The 20,354-nt window shown below is 54.4% G+C and overlaps 1 protein-coding gene across 1 annotated transcript in view; it reads left to right on the top strand.

Moving 5' to 3' along the window:
* TFCP2L1 (transcription factor CP2 like 1) overlaps nt 1-18,531 on the top strand; it is a 55,282-nt gene extending 36,751 nt beyond the window's left edge. Inside the window, exons 7-15 of the mRNA XM_047085312.1 lie at nt 2,003-2,113; nt 4,552-4,643; nt 6,960-7,008; nt 7,096-7,189; nt 9,638-9,728; nt 10,711-10,814; nt 13,253-13,395; nt 17,602-17,653; nt 18,445-18,531. Of these exons, the coding sequence (XP_046941268.1) occupies nt 2,003-2,113; nt 4,552-4,643; nt 6,960-7,008; nt 7,096-7,189; nt 9,638-9,728; nt 10,711-10,814; nt 13,253-13,395; nt 17,602-17,653; nt 18,445-18,491 (783 nt within the window). The 3' untranslated portion in view covers nt 18,492-18,531. The remainder of the gene's footprint in view (nt 1-2,002; nt 2,114-4,551; nt 4,644-6,959; nt 7,009-7,095; nt 7,190-9,637; nt 9,729-10,710; nt 10,815-13,252; nt 13,396-17,601; nt 17,654-18,444) is intronic.
* The last annotated feature ends 1,823 nt before the right edge of the window (nt 18,532-20,354 follow it).

Here is a 20,354-nt window from a genome sequence, read left to right as displayed (position 1 = left end):
AGCCTTACCCCTTTTGCCACATAAGGCGACAGCCTGTCGGCTCTGGGGATCAGGACGTGGCCGTCTCTGGAGAACACGCTTCTGCTGACCTTGTCCACTGGTGCACCGGGTGCCGCGGCCTCTGGTCTTATTGCCTGCTCTAGGATCTCACAGTTCTGGGTCCGGTGGACAGCTCCACAGCTGTGCTGCTGGAGGTCTTTGCCTGTCCCCAGTCATCCTCTGTCCTTGTCATATACAGACCACATTTGTGGTCCTTCTAGCCGTACTTGTCCTCAGGTCCTGTGGCATCCAGTGGAGTTCCTAGGGATCAGAGGCTGTGCTGGGCAGCAGGAGAGAAGGGACAGTGTCTGCCCCCCTGGAGCGCCTAGGCCTCCCCATGCCCCCTACCAGCTCCCCTTTCTACACCTTGAGGCAGAAGCTCAGTGGCGAGGGCTCTGCCCACCACACTCCTGGACCATACACCGGCTATTATTGAGGAATTGGTCTGGAAGCTTCTTTGAATGACTCAAGAAAGGTCTTGGCATCTCCTGCAGGGGTGTAGGGGCCCCTGTCCCCTGAAACTGGCTTCTCAGAATGCCTGAGGAGGTGTGGCCACCCCATGCATCCAGCCCCATCACAGAAGCAGTTCAAGCAGGTGTGCGCAAGCACCGGGCGGAGCCTTGCCAACCTGTCCGTCATTCTTCCACCCCTACTCGCCCCCATCACTGGGAAGCCTCCTGCTTGTTGGAGCCTTGCCCTGAGGCTCTGGGTACATCAGGGCCTCTGAAGAGACAGGCAGGACCCCTCTCTGTCCAGCTACCTCCCCCAGGCCTCGCTGGGCCGAGTGCCAGCCCCACACGCAGGCTCGCCCCATGTCTCCTGAGTGGAGAATCCCTCCTGTTAGGGACAGGAGCGGGAGGCAGACGAAGCGGGGTATGGGTCCCGCAGGCCCAGCTCTTTCTCTGAACACCGGATCTGTCGTTCCTGTCCCCAGGTGACCGACTCCCTGCAAACCCATTTCCATCTAACATGGGTATCACATCCCCCCTGAGAGCTGTTTCCTAAAATGCCCTTGAGCTGGGAGCCAAAAGCTGTAGCCTGAGGAAGGTGCATAGAGAGTCTGTGAAGGTGCCATTGAGCTTGGGAGCGGGCGGGTTTTGCTTCACGCCGGGCACAGTCCACTGTGTATGCGGTGAGACTGCTCTGTTCTGGGGCTGCTTGGAGTCTTGATGTCTGAAGCCACCAACCAGGCTGTGAATGTCCAGAGCACTCCCGCGGGCAGGGCCGCTGTGGCCGGCCTGGTGGTGGTACACACCCGGGTGCGCTCTCTTGGACTCTTCACCTGGTCGACACTTAGTTCTGCTTCAGTTTTTTTTTTTTTTTTTTAAAGACCGAACAGCCAAACAGGTTCCTCTTCATTTTAGACAAGTGACTTGAGCCTCAGTTTCCTTACCTGTAAATGAAAGAACTGATGGAGCTTGTGAGGCCTGGGCCCCTCTGTAAGTCGCTCACGGGTGCTTGGCGCCCAGGCGAGGCTCTGTCGGGATGGGGGTATCACCCTGTGTGGGTGGGGCGTGGGAGTGGGGAGCTGCAGCATAGTCCCAGGAGCTGGGGGTCAGGAGGCCTTCACGAGTGTCCAGGGGCTCCTAGCCTGCAGGTGCGGACCACACTTCCCGCACCGGTAACCCAGGGAGTGCAGTGGGATCTGCTGTGGCTCCCAAGGGTTTGTCCATGGGTCAGTGGCATTGACCTTCCCCGTGAGCAGCCAAGTGGCAGGACCCTGGCAGGCTGTGAGTTCCCTTGGGTGGGGAAGTGCAAGGGCTCCGGGAAGAGGACTGCGTGCTTGCTGCCCGGGAGGCGAGGGAGACGCTCTCCTGTGCAGAGATCCTGCCTGGGCTTCTGGGCCCCGGGTGAGGTGGGTCGTGTGCAGGCCTTGGGGACTGTCACTCAGCCCTGGGTCTTTCTCTGACAGCTGCCCCTGCCCACTTTGGGCTAATTGGACCTCTGTGCTCTGCACTTGCAGCCAAAGGGAGCTGACCGGAAACAGAAGACCGACCGGGAAAAGATGGAGAAGAGAACTGCCCAAGAGAAGGAGAAGTACCAGCCGTCCTACGAGACCACCATTCTCACAGAGGTGAGCTGGCCGGGTGCCCGGTGCGGGGCCCAGGCCTTTCTGCCAGGAGCAGGACGATGGCACTGTTGGTCTAGATTCTCGGGAAATCGCCCACCTTGAGGGAATGCTTCTATTGAAAGTGCCCATTAGATTGTGGTAGGTTCCCGGGTCCAGAGCTGTGTTCGTGTGATAAGGCCGAATGGCCAGAAATAGCTTCCAGCTCTGGGCTGCCATTTGCACTTTCCAGAATCGGGTTATTATTATTTTTTTGATCGGTAAAGGCCCTAAATCCGAAAGGTAGAAGAGAGTGTATGTACCTCAGAAAATACCTCTCCCAAAGGTGCCCTAGCCTCGAGCTTTCCCCAAGGGCAGCTGGTGTCTCTGGGTCCACCTGTGTCTGGCCCAGCTTTCTCTGCAAAGGAAGCCAGCTCACACACATTTGCTCCACACCTGCTTGTTTTGCACCAACAGCACGCACAGACATGCTGTTCTGTAACTGTATTTAATAGCCTATGGGAGTCTGTTCCCCATCTGTTCACAAAGAGCATTCTAGTACTTTATCCAGTGGCGTGGCCTCCGTTGTGTAGCTGGATGGCCTACTGGAGGACATCGGGTTCTTTCCAGGCTCTGGCTATTTGAGACAGGGAGCATTGGATGACCCCGTGCACGTGAGGTTCTGCATGTGGTAGAAAGACCCATGGGCTTCCTTTCTCAGCGGGCTTGCTGCTTGGTGGTTTGGACAGGTGTTGGAATGGGTTTCCTCCTAACCCTGACACTGACAGCAACCCGCTGCAGCCATTCTCTGTCCAGGGTACGTCTGAGACCGTCGCCGTCACAGGCTCTCCTTCCTCCTGTCACAGGTCACCGCTGGTGCCACCTCTTCCTGGGTGGGCTCTGTTGTTTGTTTAAACAGCTGTTCCCCACTGTGTTCTGTAATCAGTACAGCCAGTGGGTGTCTGTTCACCGAATAACTTGAAAGGCCCTCCACACACGCATGAGGCCCAGCGCCGGCCATGGTGGGGTTAAGGCGATGTCAAGGGTGAGGCCCGGCTACAGAGCATCTAAGAGAACAGTGGCTGGTCCTGGTCCTGGCTGATGGGGTGTGTGTATGAGCACGTGTATTCAGCCATGGGCAGAAGGCTGTCTGCAACAAGGTAGTCTGGAAGCTAATTTGGCGGCACAGGCCGATACGTACTGGTGTTTCATCTAACTCGGGATACAGTGGCCAGTGAGCCCTGGGACAGGAAGAGCCTGCCTTACTCTCGGCAGCAAAGCAGTGCAAGGCCCTGCATTTAGGAATTAGGGCTCAGACCGGTGGGTTCTCCCCAGGCCTCGATCCCTTCCCCTGTGATGCCATCCGGGATTGGCCTCCATGCTCCCACTGCCCTGCATCTACAGACACCTCTTCCTTCCCGGCTGAGCCTCAACCTCTCTGCTCCGGGCTATCTCCTGACTTCCCCAGGGGAGGAGAGGTCCGGGGGTGCTTCAGAAACCCCCCAAGTCCTTGTCAGAGCAGTGTGGTTGGTCAAAACCCCCACCTGGCCTGTGACCTTGTGAGGTGACAGTTTGTCGGCTTTCCTCCTTGGCTCCCGGATTTAGCACCAACAAATTCCAACCCACGCTCACCACAGAGTTAAATATTTGCCAACCTGTGGTTCGGCGGCTGATAGTAAATCTTCAGGAACGCTTCAAATTGGCCCTCTCCAAAGAGGTGTCCTCACCGGGAAGGGAAGAAGTGAATACTGGGTCTGCTGGCTGCCCCAACAGGCAAAACCTGTATGTCTGTGCTTTCTCTGGGCGATTCTCACATACGTTCATTTTTGGTTTCTGCATAAGAAGTTCCTCGGAGGCCAAGGATCACATCTTCCGTGTGGCTTGTCTCCCTGAGCTCCTAGCAGGACACCTGACCCACACTAAGCACGCACAGAATGATGGTGAAGGGGGGCTGCCCCCGGAGATTGAGCAAGTGCCTCCTGCTCTCCAGGGCCCGTCGGCTGATTCTGGTTTCAAATAGTGCAGGTTTTAGTTCTGAGCTTTACTGATTATTTTTGTTTGGGAGTTACCTGGGTCCAGTGCTCCCTGTTGCGTGCATTCACCCACATTTGTCTGTGCCTGGGAAACCTGCCTCTGGGCAGCTGGCTCTCTCCTTGTGGACCCAGGTGATGGATGATGTTTCTTGCCCTCGCTGGTGTGACTTCTGGGAAGCTCAGAGAGACACATGCCACACCTTGCTTGCTCTGGGTATGACTGAATGGCAGGTGTCTTCTCTGCCATGCTTGGTTTCTTCTGTGTGGCCCAAGTAACCCATGCTTTGCTGGCTCACATGGGCCCCGGGAGAATGTGGGCCAGGTGTTGAGGGCTCGGTGGTTGCATGCACCGGCCTCGATGGCTGCTGCTGCCCGAGTTCCTCCTGAGTACAATGGCCCCCGAGTCACCGCTGCCCTGTGCTCTTTCTGCAGTGCTCCCCGTGGCCCGACATGGCCTATCAGGTGAACAGCGCCCCATCTCCCAGCTACAATGGCTCTCCAAACAGCTTTGGCCTCGGCGAAGGGTACGTCTGCTGTTTTCTCCCTCTAAGAGTCCATGGAGTGATCGTGGGTATAGGCTCCTTTCTGGATCTTCTTCTCTGCGTTTTTCCCTCCTTTAGTACCTTGGCATTGATTTGGGTTTCGGGGAGGTGTTTGTAATATTTGCACAGCTTTCTGTGCGTGGACATGTGTCTGTAAACACCCATCTGTGGGGCAACAGCCCACAACCTGCCTGCCCACGCCTTCCCCCGGTAAAAGCAGGTTGGTCTGCAGGGGCCCTCCAGGGCAGAATGGCCCCCTACACAGATGGGGCCTTGGGAGGCAGCTGTCTGGGTGGCTGCAGTGGCCGCGAGGGGCCTTCTTGGTTCTCTCTGCGATCCTTGTGCACGTTCTCTGGGTAGCAGGGTCAGCCCAGGGTGATCCTGGCCCCGGGTTTCAGGGCTTGTAACCCAGAAGTGGCCTCGTTACTGGTCACCCAGCTCTGCAAATGCACAGGCCACACTGACTCTAAGGTGACGGTAGTGCAGGGGCTGGCGGGTGTCGGTCCGGCCTTTCCCGGGGTTTGTGGCACAGGAAGGGCCCACGGCGCCCTGTGATGGCCGTGCACATCTTGATCCTGTTCCTGGGGGCAGGGGGAGATGTGGGCGTGGAACCTGGGATGCCTCAAAACTTGTGCTTATCACACAAGAGTGTCTATGAACTTGATTTCACAAGGTGAGGGGGGCTGGGGGGGGCATAGAAAAGATGTCATGTTCAGAATCAGGCGGACCGTGTGTTAAATCCCACCTTTTGCGGGGGCAGTTCCTTAACCTCCCTCAGTCTTGCTCTCCCCACTACCAAGGGCGTCAGGATTCCATGCGGGGTCAGGGGAACGTGTGTAAGGTGCCCCGGGCCTCAAAGACACGTGACAAAGCGTAGCTGTTGTTACCGATGACTGGTCTGAGGGTCATCCCTGCAAGGGCCTTTTTTTCATTGTTACTGTGATAAGGTACACACAAATTGAAACTTAATCATTTTATCATTAAAAATTTTTTTTAATGCTTATTTTTGAGAGAGAGAGAGAGCGCGCGTGCCTGCAAATGGGGGAGGGGCAGAGAGAGAGGGAGACACAGAATTCGAAGCAGGCTCTTGGGTCTAAGCTGTTAGTACAGAGCCCGACGGGGGGCTTGAACTCGCGAACCGCGAGATCATAACCTGAGCCGAAGATGGATGCTTAACCAACTGAGCCACCCAGGCACCTCTGGGAGGGTCATTTTAAAATGTATCTCTCTCTTGGGGTGCCTGGGTGGCTCAGCCACTTAAGGGTCCGACTCTTGGTTTTGACTCAGGTCATGATCTCATGGTTTGTGAGATCGAGTCCTGTGTCAGGCTCCACGCTGACGGAATGGAGCCTGCTTGGGGTTCGTTCTCTCTCTCTCCCTCTCTCTCTCTCCCTTTCTCTCCCTTTCTCTCTCTGCTCCTCCCCTGCTTGTGCTCTCTCTCAAAATAAATAAACTTAAAAAAAATAAAGTGTATTTTTCTCTCAACTTAAAAATCCAGATATTTAGGGGTGCCTGGGTGGCTCAGTCGGTTAAGCGTCCGGCTTCGGCTCAGGTCATGATCTTGCGGTCTGTGAGTTAGAGCCCCTCATTGGGCTCTGTGCTGACAGCTCAGAGCCTGGAGCCTGTTTCAGATTCTGTGTCTCCCTCTGTCTCTGGCCCTCCCCCGTTCAAGCTCTATCTTCCTCTGTCTCAAAAATAAATAAACATTGAAAAAAAAAATTAAAAAAAAAATCCAGATATTTAGGTCTGTGCCTTCTCTGTAGCAAGCCCTTGAAAGGAGGTCGGTGTGCCTCCAATGATGAGACTGTTTTCCTCGTGGACGGACGTCCCGGGGTGGCTGTCGTTCACTGCAGGATGCCTCCCTGGGGAGCCCCCAGCCCTGTCCTGTCTCCGCAGAGAGAAGTGTTTAGCTGCCGCTGTCCAGGCACCAAGTCACTGTGCAGAGTCGTGTCTGGGGCTTTTAGGGCAGGTGTCCTTCCCTGGGGCTGAGGCTGGGGTGGAAATGGTGTGGGAGAGAATCGGATGCAAACAGACCCTGAGCTTGGGGTGGAGGGGTTATCGCTGGCCCGGCTGTGTTGCCAGCCAGAACATCGTGTCTACCCTGAACGGTTGGCCAGGGATTTTGAGGGGCTGTGCAGGTGGTTACTGCCTACACTCTCTGACCTGGGAAATTCTGGACGCCCTGCTGCATTTGCAGCCAACACCATACCTGAGGGGAGGTGAGAGGCCTGGCCTGGGGACCTTCCTGTGTCCCGGAAGGCATCCTCATGCCTTATGACCTGTTCTCTTCCTTTGCAGGAACAGCTCTCCAACCCACCCAGTGGAGACCCTGCCCTTGGGCAATGATGTAAGTGTCTGCAACCAGGCTCTCTGGCCGCGTGTCCCTGGGTAGACCCTGCCTGGTCATTTCAAGGCCCCTTCTCTCTGCCTGCAGCACCTGCTTCCATCGGCCTCGATCCAGGACGCCCAGCAGTGGCTGCACCGAAACAGATTCTCACAGTTTTGCCGGCTCTTTGCCAGCTTCTCGGGTGAGAGCATCTCTGTGATCTATCTATCTATCTATCTATTATTTTTAATTTTTTTTTTCCCTTAACGTTTCATTTTTGAAAGAGAGAGCATGAGCGGGAAAGGGGCAGAGAGAGGGAGACACAGAATCCGAAGCAGGCTCCAGGCTCCGAGCTGTCAGCACAGAGCCCAACGTGGGGCTTGAACTCATGAACTGCGAGATCATGACCTGCGCCGAAGTTGGATGCTCAACCGACTGAGCCACCCAGGAGCCGCTATTTATTTTTTATTTTTTAAAATTAATTTATTTATTAAAAAAATTTTTTTGTAAACGTTTATTTATTTTTGAGAGAAGGAGAGACAGAGTGCGAGCAGGGTAGGGGCAGAGAGAGAGAAGGAGGCACAGAATCTGAAGCAGGCTCCAGGCTCTGAGCTGTCAGCATAGAGCCCGACGTGGGGCTCAAACCCATGAACCATGAGATCGTGGCCTGAGCCGAAGTCAGATGCTTAACCGAGCCACCTAGGTGCCCCTATGTTGTTTTTAAGACCCACGTCTTAGATCTTAGAAACACTTAACAAAGCTAGTTACCTTCCAGGACTCTCCTGCTGTGCCTGCAGGGCCGTGGTTTTGTCCTGGGGACCCAGCATATTGGTCACTCACTCACATTTGCCGACCCTGGGCCAAGTGCTAAATTAGGACATCCTGCCCCTAGAAGCTTCCAGTCGAGGGTGGCTGTTAGAGTGGACCATGTGGGTCCCATGGGGCGGGCTCTAGTCTACCTGGAAGGGCCCCCTTGGCCAGGCAAACGAGGCCGCTGCATACTCAGCAAGCCTTCCTGGTAATGCTGCCTGTCGGTCACACGGTCTCCAGAGCCACGAACTGTGAGATGGTGGTGAAGCCACAGGTGAGAAGGGGAATCTGGTCCTTCCTTCTCTAAATGGTTGTTGAAGCCCTTGCTGACAGGGCTGTTAGAGACCCAGAGCCAGGGCTGTGGGGTGTAAGGGTAGAGTGAGCAGTGAACATTGCCACCAAGCCGAGTCAGCTCAGAGTGACAGGGAGAGGAGAGTTTTGGCCAGAACTAGAGGAGCGACCCCCAAGGGCATCTGTGGCAGTGGAAGGAGCACCGCACGTGGTCATCTTTCAGCCCAGCTTCTGTTAAGACCTTCCTCTGTGCTGGGGGGCAAGTACGAGGACGGTGGGACAGGGACGTTGTCCTCAGGGGTCCTTGCAGCTTCGAGTCAGTGTGTGAACCAGAGAAGTGCCCTTGAGCAGAGGCTGGGCCAAGGGAGGGACGTGAGCCAAGTGGGGAGGGGGGCAGTGAAATTTCCAAGCGGGGTGAAAGTGCAGAGGCCACAAGGTGGATGCCTGACTGGTATGACCACAGAGCAGAGCACCCAGGTGACTGGGGCCAAGGGAACTGGGGAAGGAGGTGAGGTCAGAGAGGTACTGAGGGGCCTGGTAGAAGAGTGGAGGGAGTTTGGCTTTTACTCCGTGTCGGGGAGCCGTTGTGCCTACAGAAATACACCTGAAACTGTATCTTAACTGTGGCAGGAAAAGGGGAATATGGATATTGTCACTCCTGGCCATGTGGCTGTTGGCCGGTTTTCAGCAGAAGGCTCATAGCATACTTGTGCCTCGGAGAGTCCACATGGGTACAAGCCTGTAGAGGACTCCTTGAGCTTTGAGGAAGAGACTGTATCTGCAGACGAGGATGTTCATAGACCTTATTCATAATCGCTCCCAACTGGGAGCATGCCCAGTGCCTGTCGGCAGAAGGGACACGTGAGTGTGGTGTATGCACCCAACCAATAATGTCTAAGAAAGGGCATGAATGATGTGTAACCACAAACAGCATGAACGAGCCCTTAAGTAGAGCTTGGAGGGAGGAGCAGACATCGGAAAACACAGCCGACTCAGTTCCACTTATGTCAGTTTCAAAGACGCACGCAAAACTCCTGCCTGTGAGAAATGAGGACAGCAGTTCCCCATTGGCAGGGAGGGGGGCTGGCTGGCACGAGGGGCCTGTGGGGGGTGGGAGCATTCTGCCTCTTGATTTGTGCGCCGGGAGCACGGGTGCCTTCAGAGCGGCCACCTCTGGCGAGCCATGTACTTTTGTATTCAGGCAAGTGCATGTGCGACCAGCGTCCCGTGCTGGGTGCCATGCCCATATGTTACGTGCCGGTGAACGGTGTGGAGGGAGCGGCAGGCAGGCACAGGCTGTGAGGACCTCTCAGCTCTCATAGATGCCCAATTGTTCTGCCGAGTTTTGAGAACACTACTCCTCTCTTGTGCGGTGGTTTTCTGATGTTTATCTTTTTGCTGTTTCTTTCTCCCTGGAATGTCTGATGCTCCCTGAGGATGAGGCAGACTCTTCCCTGTCCCCCCGCCCATGGCGCAGCATCTGCAGGTGCCCAGGGAGGGAACCTTTTCTGTATGTCCCACTAACGAGCGGCCTCATTTACCTACCTAGGTGCTGACTTGCTTAAGATGTCTCGAGACGATTTGGTCCAGATCTGTGGCCCTGCCGATGGGATCCGGCTCTTTAATGCCATCAAAGGCCGGTGGGTGTCAGTGTCCAGCTGGATAGAGGGGGTGGCAGGAGGCCCCATCCCGGCGGGCTGGCTGGTAGGGACAGGGCTCCTCAGGGGGCAGGTGCAGAAGGAGGCCCTTTGAGGGGGGAATCAGGGTCATGGGTGGGGCGGGGCTGGGCCGGCCGGCCGCTGCTCATCTTGCCCGGAGGCCCCTCCCTTTCTCTCTCTCTCTCGCTCTCTTTTGGCATGAGCCTTGGCTCTGGATGTCAGCCCCTCAGCCTCTCCCTGGGTGCCCAGTGGCTTGCATGGTCCTGGGTTTCCAGCTGCCTCCTCCCAGAGGGAGGCCTGGATTGGCTACTCAGCCTCATGCCGCAGCGCCTGGTTCTCTGGGCAGACTGGAGGGCGGGGCTGGGTCTGAGGGAGCCACCTACTGCGGCAGAAGTGTTCTGGGCCTCGCCGCTCAGTACGGCAGCCCCGGCCTCGTGTGGCCGTGGAGTGCCTGGTTTCAGGCTAATGCGACTGAGCGTGTGAGTTTTAAATTTCATTTAACTTTCACACGTGAACAGCCCAGTTTTAGAGGGAGGGAGAGAGCCGGGGTGTGAATCTCAGATCTGATCTGCCTCTTACGGGTTTTACAACGGGGTTAAAGCCTTCATCCCTGTGAGCCTCAGTTTCCTCCTCTGTAAAATGAGGTTCCAGCTCGCTGGGTGTGTGAGGATGGAAGGCGGTGGGCATGTTGAGTTCTGGAAAGCCGGAGAAGGTGTTTGTGCTTGTTACCACCCTGAAAAACGCCTTGTGTCTTGAGCCTCGTGTTCTGGGCAGAGTGCCCTCATGGCCTGTTGTGGGACCTCTACGCGTGCAGCCGTAGAGGCCCAGCACAAGTATGGGCCCCTGCATGCTGGAACGTTCCGGAACAACAGAGCCTGGTCCTCCTCCCCCTCCCCCATCCCCTCTCCCCCATCCCCTCTCCCCCTCCCCCCTCCCCGCTATTTATTTCCTCTGCTCCTGCCAGGAATGTGAGGCCGAAGATGACCATTTACGTCTGTCAGGAGCTGGAGCAGAACCGAGCGCCCCTGCAGCAGAAGCGGGATGGCGGTGGGGACAGCAGTCTGTGTGGTGAGTTGTGGGCACCCCTCCCCAACCCAGGGCCGATTATAGGGGTTGGCAGAGTAACAGGAAGATGTAGCAGCAGCCTGAGTCCTCTTGCAGAGAACGTTGCCACTGAACCCATCTCACTCCGGCTTCGTGCAGGAGGAGTTTTTGTTCAACTTCCTCCTGGGATCGAAATGTTTTAAGGTGGAGGTCATCCCGCAGAACGTGTGGTCCAGCTTATTTCCTTCCTACCTGGGGAACAGGCCCAGGGAGGGGGTGTGTTCCCCCAGAGCCACTTAGCCACTTGTGGTATTGGGAGTGGGGCCTTCTGGCTCCCAGGCTGGTGACAGGTGACACTCAGTGGCCATATTCCCGCAGTGTGGCCTCCTGTGGTTTCCCCCAGCTGGATAAGTCTTTCCCGTGTGGTTTGGTGGCCGCACGAGGGCTGAGGAGCACCTCAGGGGCACGTGGCTCTTTCCGGTCGGCAGTCTAGTCTGGAGGCAGTTTGGTGAGAGGACACGGCTGAGGTCAGGCCCAGTGCCGGCCGTGTGGCCTGTTGGCCGTGTGGCCTCGGGCAGGGTACCAGGGCCTGTGCCGCAGCTTCCACATGTGTGAAATAGAGACAGCAACCCAACCCCCAGGGCGTGCGGTTTCAGCGAGACGAGGCAGGGAAGGGGAAGCGCTTTGCTTCTGGGCGCTTGCCAGTGTCAGTAGAGTCTGTGCTCTGTGTGTGTCTGCAGGGAGCAAGGGAGCACCCTGTGTGCCTCTGTGGGTCCCTCCAGATCGCTCTGGCCCTGTCCAAAGGGCTCCGTGTGCTCACTTATTTGCTTCTAGTAGGAACTGTTGGGAACGTTGTCTCACTGTGGGGGACCCTGAGGCACAGAGTGGCTAACTGCCCCAAAACGACAGCGTCGTACAAGGCAGAGCCAGAACCCAAACAGTTGGACCCCAGGAACTGGCTTCTGAGCCCTGGGTCTGGCGCCTGTATGCTTCTGGAGGATGTCTGGCTCCTCCCCCTGCTTTGCAACTGTCAGCCTGTGAAGGACGGATTTCAGCTCGTGGAGCTGACCCTGCACGTGCCCCGAGGCTCTGGGACGTGTAGAGATCGTTCGCGGCCTTGTTTCTCATGTGGCCGAGTTGGGATTTGAACCTGGGATTGCCTACTCTAGAGCCTCGTGCTTCCCCAGGCTGCCCCCACCAGACCCCGGATGAGAAGTGGCTTGGGAGGCGTTCAGGGGAGTGTCCCACTGATCCTGTCAGCCGCTCCAAGCACTCCTGGTGGGCACCACACTCAGCTGGGGGCAGGCAGGGCCAGCGACAAAAGGTTACAGCACAGGGTGCTGGCCTGCGAGCCGTCTGGGTGTTTGTGGCCAGCCTGATCTGTTGGCAGAGTGAACTCAGAAAAAGTGGAGCAGGCTCTGACGTTGGAAAGAAACACAGGTAGGTTAGAAGTGTTATAAAAAGGACTCCCATGAGAGAGGCTGGCATTTGGAGCTGCTGTCTGCACGGGAAGGGGCAGCACACAGCGGCCACCTCCTCTGCGGAGTCGGACGGCCAGTCGGCCTGTCTGACGTCCTGGGACGGCGGATCTGTTGCCCGGCTGGCACCCCTTCAGGGGGAGCCGAGGTGTGTGCGTTTGCACGTGCACGCACACACGCTTTTGAAAGAATGGGATCTCTGATCAGACTTTCTGGAACCAAGGGTTCCTTGGTTGAGGTAGGAGTTTGGGAACCTCTAATCTGGTTGTGCACCCTTCCCCTCACCCCTGAGCGTGTAGTCCACCGCAGGGAGCCCAGAGTTGGCTCCCGCCTGGCTCGTTTGGGTTTCGAATAAGGAAGCGTTTCCAGCCTCGGGGTCACTGCTGTCTTCCAGCGGGCTGGTGACACTCCCAGCGCCCCCCTTCCCTTTGTGGTCACAGTGCTGGAGCCGAGTAGTATTTGTGCTGCGGGGAAGGGTAAGGACGAGACTCGCCTGCTGTCAAGTGGCAGTTATCCTTAAATCCCGCTCTTTGCTCCCCCAAAGCCATCCAATGGCCCCTCTGTGCAACAGAAAGGAAGGAAAGGGGACACAGGATTTCTCCTCTCTCCTGCGAGGGTGCACGTCTGGCCGCACGTCAGAATCACTGGAAGCTTGTTAAAATACAGAGTTGTGCCAGCTGTTCTCGCTCTAGCTCCCAACCCTAAATGGGTGTCACTGGGTGTGGGGCAGACGCAGGAATTCTACATTCTATGGAAGATCCCCCCAGGAGAGACGGGTACGGGAATGAGGACCCATAGCCTCGCTGCGGTTCCCCTGTCACTGGGCCGTGCAGGGGCTTTGTGCCTGTTCCAGCCAGGTCCTGGCGAATCAGTCTGGGCATGGGCATCCTTACAACCCAGTGACTGATGGGGGGTGGGCACAGGGGTGGGCTCCTTAGAAAGCAGGCGTGTGTTCTACAGAAGGCCCTGTCCCTCACCCTGCAGTGTACCACGCCATCTTCCTGGAGGAGCTGACCACCTTGGAGCTGGTTGAGAAGATTGCCAACCTGTACAGCATCTCCCCCCAGCACATCCACCGAGTCTATCGGCAGGGCCCCACCGGCATCCACGTGGTGGTCAGCAACGAGGTGAGCGCTGCCCAGCCCCGACTTGCGGCCCGGGTCTTGGGGCTGCGGGGAGGCACCCCCTGGGGCTTGGGGATGACTTCCATCCAGAGATGGCCGCTAAGTCTCATCTGCGTGCCACATGCCCTTGACTGCACCCGGAGTGCAGGGGGAGAGAGTTCTGTGGCTCTAAATAGTTCTCTAGTATCCACTCCAGGCCCCATCCTCAGCCAGGCGCCATGCAGGAGCCACGGCACAGACTGCACCCCTGCCCTCAGGGTGCTTACGGTCAGGGCTGGAAGAAGTTGGGAGGAGGGTGGGTGGCGGTCCCAGGGGGCTGGGTGATGGAGAGGAGGATGCAGGTCGTGTGAGAGAACGGAGCCCTCCTGTGCTGAATGGTGGAGGCGCCGCAGCCTTCCTGGGTCTGTCCTTGGCCGCACAGACCTGTACACGGCCCAAGTGGCCGCTGGCAGAGGGCACACGGTGATCTGATCGCACTCACGGCTAAGGAGGGGGTTATTAATTAAACTGGTTTGCCGGGATGTTTAGGCATTCCTGCACACGGCAGAACAGAGCTTTCAGGCCTGTTCTATCCCGGTCCCTCCTCTTGATAATAACAGTAAGGAGTGTAGGTATTTATCCGCTGCTTACTGTTCTAAGTGCCCGTGTAGTGATTCGTGTAATCCCAACAGCTTCCTGTGAAGTGGGTAAAATGATCCCATTTCATAAATGGGAAACTGGAGGCACAGAGAGGCTGAGTAATTGCCCCAGGTCTCACAGCTGGTAAGGGGATGGGAACCCTAGTGTCTGGCTGTAGAGCCCAGCTCGTAGACAACAGGCTGTGCCACCTCCCCTGAAATGAGGCCTTTATAAACACAGTTGGGCTAATGGGGGCAGGGGCAGCCCCCTCAGCCCCCTGTGAGAACTCTGAAAGCATCTGGAAAGGACTGTAGGTGACATGGCACCCGAATGGTGGCTGGGAGTGCAGAGCAGATGTGGGCTTTGAGATTGGATGCGCGTCCCCACCTGGACCTTGCTTCCAGGAGCGGAGTGACCTGGGGCAAATTTACGTAACCTCTGTGAGCCTCAGTTTACACATCTGTAAAATGGGGATAAGTATACCCACCAAGGAGGTTGGAGTAAGGATAAAATGAGAAAATAGCATCAGGCACCAGGAGACCCCAGATAGGGGTGGTGAGAGCCCCCCATTTCATGGCAGTTTGGTCCTGGAGGTTGGCAAGGGGGCAGCGATTGCCTTCCTTTTGAACTCAAAAGCAATTCACAATTAGTATAAGTCAGGAAGTGTAAATCGGGGCGCCTGGGTGGCTCAGTCGGTTAAGCGTCTGACTTTGGCTTAGGTCATGATCTCACGGTTTGTGGGTTCGAGCCCGGCATCAGGCTCTATGCTGATGGCTCAGAGCCTGGAGCCTGCTTCGGATTCTGTGTCTCCCTCTCTCTCTGTCGCTCCCCCACTCTCCCCCCACCTCAAATATAAACAAACATTAAAAAAAATTTAAAAAGTGTAAACCAGCTGAAGGCAAATGTGAAGGGTCCTTATCTTCCCCACTCTTTTCCTAGAAGAGTTTATGTTAGCTTGGAAGGGATTCTGCCAGACGACGTTTTGTGCGAGCGTCCGTCATGTGCCCGAGCGTTGTGTAGGTTGTGTAGGTGTGGGTTTTAAAAACACATGACAAAGATGGACGCCTGGCTGGCTCAGTGGAGCACGCAGCTCTTGATCTCAGGGTTGTGAGTTCAAGTCCCATGTTGGGTGTGGAGATTTCTTAAAAATAATAAAATCTTTAACACATACACACACACACACACACACACACACGCACACGCACATCCCAAAGGTCCAGCTGTACATTTTCTGCAACTTGCTGTCTTTGTCACCGGTTCAGAACTCCTTCCGTGTCATTACGTTCAAATCCAGTGCAGCTATTTTTGCACCCCCATTTCACAGATAAGATGAAGCCCAGAGTTCCCGACTTGAGCACTAACTTTAGAGTAGCCAGGAAGGTTGAGACACCCTGAGCGATGGACTGCTGTAGTGGCACGGAAAATGTGTCACTTTGCATTTCACAATGAATTTCTTTGGTGAAGACAAAAGCCAAGAATGTGCGGAACCCTTGCAATTTCACGGGTCCCTGCAGGAAGTTCCTTCCCCAGCTTGCCCTGTGCCCTCCAGAGTGAGCAGTTAAGCAAGTGAAGCAGAGAACAGAACTCAAAAGCTACCTCAGCTAAGTAGGCGATTCTTATTCCCCTGAAGTCTCCTTGCCTCTTAACCCTGAATCAATTGGAAACCTTTGGTTCTTAATTGCCAGAGTGCTGGAGGCAGCCTGGCCAGCCGCGGAGCCAGCCCCTGAGGTGCAAGGGCACTTAATTAAACAAGGGAGTTACTGATTAAGCCCAAGTGGGCTCTGCTTAGGGCTTTGCATGCCCAAGTGGCTGGGCCGCCAAGAGTCCTAGAGGGCACAGGCCAGTAGTATAGAATAAATGTACTTCATGCATCATTAGGCCCTGCAGGGAGGGGCAGGGGTCGACAGGTGGATGGATTTGCAGGATTTGGGGGGCAATAAAATGTAGCTTGAGTTTTTTAATTTGGAAAGGGGTTTTGCCATCGTGTTGGCTAGTCTATGTCTGTTGGGGGTATGTTTAAGTATATTTTTAATATTCTTTCTGTTGATATTGTGAAATATGGCAGATGTATGCTTAAGTGCCCGATACCTGCACTCAGGTTAGTGCCATATTGTGTTAGCCCCTTTGTGGGCTCCTTTCCTGTTCCACTCCATCCCTCCACCTGCTGGTCTGAATTTTGTGTTAATCGCTCCTTTGTTCCTCCTCAACATATTTAATTTTGCCTATTTTAAAACTTGATATAGGTGGAATAATAGCATATTTTTCCGTGACTTTCTTTCATTTCCCTGTATATTTAAAAAATTTTTTTTGAATTTTTATTTATTTTTGAGAAAGAGAGAGACAGAGTGCAAGCAGGGGAGGGGCAGAGAGAGAGGGAGGCACAGAATCCGAAGCAGGCTCCAGGCTCTGAGCTGTCAGCACACAGCCCGACGTGGGGCTTGAACTCACGAACCACGAGATCATGACCGGAGCCGGAGTCGGACGCTTAACCGACTGAGCCACGCAGGCGCCCCGATTCCCTGTATATTTTTGAGATTTCACACAGGTCAGATGCTGCTGGAGGCCAGTGGTGCACTGAATGGTGTAGCATGATTAGGCCACAGTTTGTTCGTGCTTCTGCTGACTGACACAGGCACGGTCTCCAGTTAGCAGTTTCTTTTAAGTTTTTGTTTAAACAATCTCCACACCCAACGTGGGGCACGAACTCATGACCCTGAGATCAAGAGTCCCATGCTCCTCCCACGGAGCCAGCCAGGCGCCCCCTCTAGTTAACAGACAGCGCTGCTCTAAACATTCTCAGGTGCGCTTTGTGTGTCCACGTGCCGGAGTTTATCTAGAACCCCAGCCTGTAGGAGGAATGTCCTAGATCCTGCGGGCAAGTTTCATAAAGCGGTCATATGGCTGAACACTCCACCAGCAGCGGGTGCCAGTTTCCATTGTTCTACACCCTGGTTTTGTTCTTCTGTTATGGAAACGGCCCCATTTTACAGATAGGGCATGGAGACCAGCAGGAAAAAGGTTGACTTGCCCAAGGTCACTTGGTAGTTAATCAGAATGAGAACTGGAGAGACTTGGCTGAGTAATGCTTCCATTCCTGCCACTTTGTACACATAGGGGGTGGCGCTGTGTTTATATTGGTCCTCCTGGGACTCTGATATACGGAGGCTACCAATCACCAAGGTATTTTTTTTTTTTTTAAGCACTGTAATTTTTTTGTCGTTGTTGCTATTATACACACACACGCTTCTGTAATGTGGCCACTGTAGGGATTGGAGGACCAAGTAACTAGGAGAACGCAAAACGAAAGCAAACAAACATGTAGTTCTGTATTAAATGTGCACATTGTGCTTCCCTGCCAGGCTCCTTTCTGTCCTTTCTGTTCAGTTTTTGTTACTTAAAATGGTAATCATTTTGTACATTTATCTTGTTTCATGTTTCCTTAGTAAGTGTTAGTGGAACCGTTCTCCTGCATTTGTGCAAACACAGTGACCGTCATTTCCGCCAGCTGTGGTGGCTTAGCTCTGTGTCACTGAGGCTTTTCATATTAGGAAGTCCTTGTTGAAGGGACATGGTCTGTCTTTTGCCTTTCAGATGGTGCAGAATTTCCAGGATGAGTCTTGTTTTATCCTCAGTACCTTGAAAGGTAAAGCCCCCTCACCCCTTCTCCTGGCTGTGCCCCCTGCCTCCTCTCTGGGTAATAGGGTGAGTGGGGTCTGCCTGCGCGGTGGGTCCCTGGAGACAGCGTTATCTGGGGACATCATTTGGGGAAAAGGAACGCAGACTTCCTGTGAAGCCTTGCCCTGGAAATGTGAGAACTATTGAGATTGGCCCCCATAGTCTGTTCTGAAGGGGAAATCCTTGCCAGGAGATGTGTTCTCCATGAACTCCCTCACTCAGCCTGTAGGCCTGGTGGATCAGGGATCTGGGGCTGGGGTGGGACATGAAGGTTCCACTTGGGGAAGGTGTCTGAGAAGGAACTCGTGTGCCAGGAGACAGAAAGACTAGCTGTGACCCTCCTTAGGCCCGGGGCAGGTGAATGTATGAAGTATATCAGAATGAATGCCCTATGACCGGGTCACAGACTCTGGACTCTGACAGGGCCATTCCTTTCCCCCCTGTTCTCTGGATCTAGCCAGCAGCTGCCTTCAGAGAGCTGGGGACCATAACACCCCGAAAACCACAGTTTGTTCAAAGCCTTCTTGGACATAGAGCCTTCAGTCCTTGGGCCCAGGGCTGTAGTAGAAAGGCTCATTGCCATGAAGCATGTGTTAAAATGCCTGGTTTTGTTAGCACCCTTTGCTCTATGCATCTGTTTGGAGCCAATATCCGTGGCGGGACTCCTGCCGGTACACCCGTACCGTGCCCTCCCTCCTTCCCCAAGGTCATGCTGTCTTGCCCTTCTTCCTGTGAAATGTCCAGTGTTTCTATTTGCAGCTGAGAGCAATGATGGCTACCACGTCATCCTGAAATGTGGCCTCTGAGTGAAAGTCCAGCGTGTGAAGTACGGCCCCCACCCCACAGCCCAATGGATTCCCTCGGATGTAGAAACCGCACCACTCTACGCCGCAGCCTCCCCTGGCGGGCTGTGGCTGGGAGGGACTTGGCCCAGTCCAGGAAGATCACAGCCCACGAACCAGCAGAACCCTGCGGATGCAGTCTCTGGTGTACGGAAAGCCAGCGGCTCCTCTCTCCCTTCCTCTTGGCCTCCAGCTTTTGAATGTTCCTCGTTCTTTTCCCAGCCCTGCTATCTTAAAGAGGCAAATGGCAGGGCCATCTTCTCTGAAACCCCTTGCTCCCTAGTTGGAGGCCAGTTCACTGAGTGTCTCGGTGCCTTCTGACCATTCCCCTGCCTCCCGGGAAGGCTGTGCCTCCCCCCGACCTTCACCTTTTCTGGGAACCGGCTCTGTGACTAGGACTGCTGACTGGATGTAGGTGGCTTGCCAGTGTTCTGTCTTCGTGTTGGTTCCCCTTCTCAGCGACCCTGGTGGGCATCTGTCTTTCTGCTTCTTGGATGGATCGGTGGGAAGGGGACTTTCTCTGTGCCTTCTGCTGCTTTCACCTTGACTCCGTTTCTAAGGACCTGCTTTTGCAGTGCCCAGCGATGGGCTCCTGTCTCTGCATTGGTGAGGTAGACACCACGATGCTTGTGTAGGACTGGCCACGTAGACCTAGGTCTGTGCCCTTGGAAGGAAGAAGGAGAGGATAGAACAACTATTTTTCAGGTACGTTCTCACGAGTATGAAAGGGATGAGAACAGAATGATATTTTGCTTGAGCCCCTTTTATGTAATTTTATGCCCTAAGCAATCATGGGTAAGGAAGATTAGGAAATGAGTATTCGGCTGTATGATCAGATGACCTTGATGGTCATGATAGCAGGCCCTGTTGGATGGACTTAACCAGGTCCCATTTAAAGAAGACCTTGGCTGACGACTGCCAAACTTAACAAGTTTCCTAGGGTTCATCTTTTCTGTGCGGCCCCAATTTAAATGTTTATCTTTTTTCATGCATGGAGGGAGTGTTTAGGGCATTTTGCCTGCATTGGAGTGGTTGGATCACGTTTCTTAGTGGCTTAATTCTGGGGAACTCTGATTATCAGTAACCAGTAAACTCAGCAATTAGGCTTTGTCTTGCGTCTGTTTCCCGGCACGCAGTGATCTATACTCTTCGCTAACTTAGGTTTAACTTTCAGAGCATTGAGAAGCCCTATGATCAATGGAGCAGGATTTTACAACTTCTAAAGCAGAGCTTTAGGAGATTATAGCGCTGGGGTCAAAGATGATCCGAACTGGGTAGACCTTGCTTTCCAGTTGGGGAAAATGAAACCTAGAGGGGCAGAGCCATCTGCCTGATATCACACAGTGATAGGGCGATGATATAAACTCATTATATAAATCAAGACACTTCTCAGGGTGAAAGGGGCTCTCTAAGTAAGAGTTATGTTGGGACCACAGGTGGTATGGTGTTCCTACAGAGTAAAACAGGCTCCTGATTCCTTTCCTGTTTTGGGGGAGGGGGCGGGAGCAGGTAACAGCTTTATTGAGATATAATTCACATACAATACAGTGTACCCATTCAGAGCATACCGCTCTATGGTTCTTAGTAAATTCACAGAATCAGCACATTCAATTTTAGGACATTTTTCTCACCCCCAAAAGAAACCCTGTTTCTTTTAGCGATCACCCTCCCACTTTCCCCCCAGCTCCCCTTGTTTTAGGCAACCACAAGTCTCCTTTCCATGTAGATTTACTTATTCTGGACATTTCATGGATATGGAATTACAGTGAGTGGCCTTTTGTTACTGGCTTTTTTTTTTTTTTTTTCTCTCGCGTAATGTTTTCTGGG

Source organism: Lynx rufus, unplaced genomic scaffold (assembly GCF_022079265.1).
Source record: "Lynx rufus isolate CCGP_SWC_20201006 ecotype Redwood Valley unplaced genomic scaffold, mLynRuf1.p SCAF_2, whole genome shotgun sequence".
In the NCBI taxonomy this organism is placed as follows: Eukaryota; Metazoa; Chordata; class Mammalia; order Carnivora; family Felidae; genus Lynx; species Lynx rufus.
Note: the sequence above shows the minus strand (reverse complement) of the source record. Positions and strands in the feature narration are given on the sequence as shown.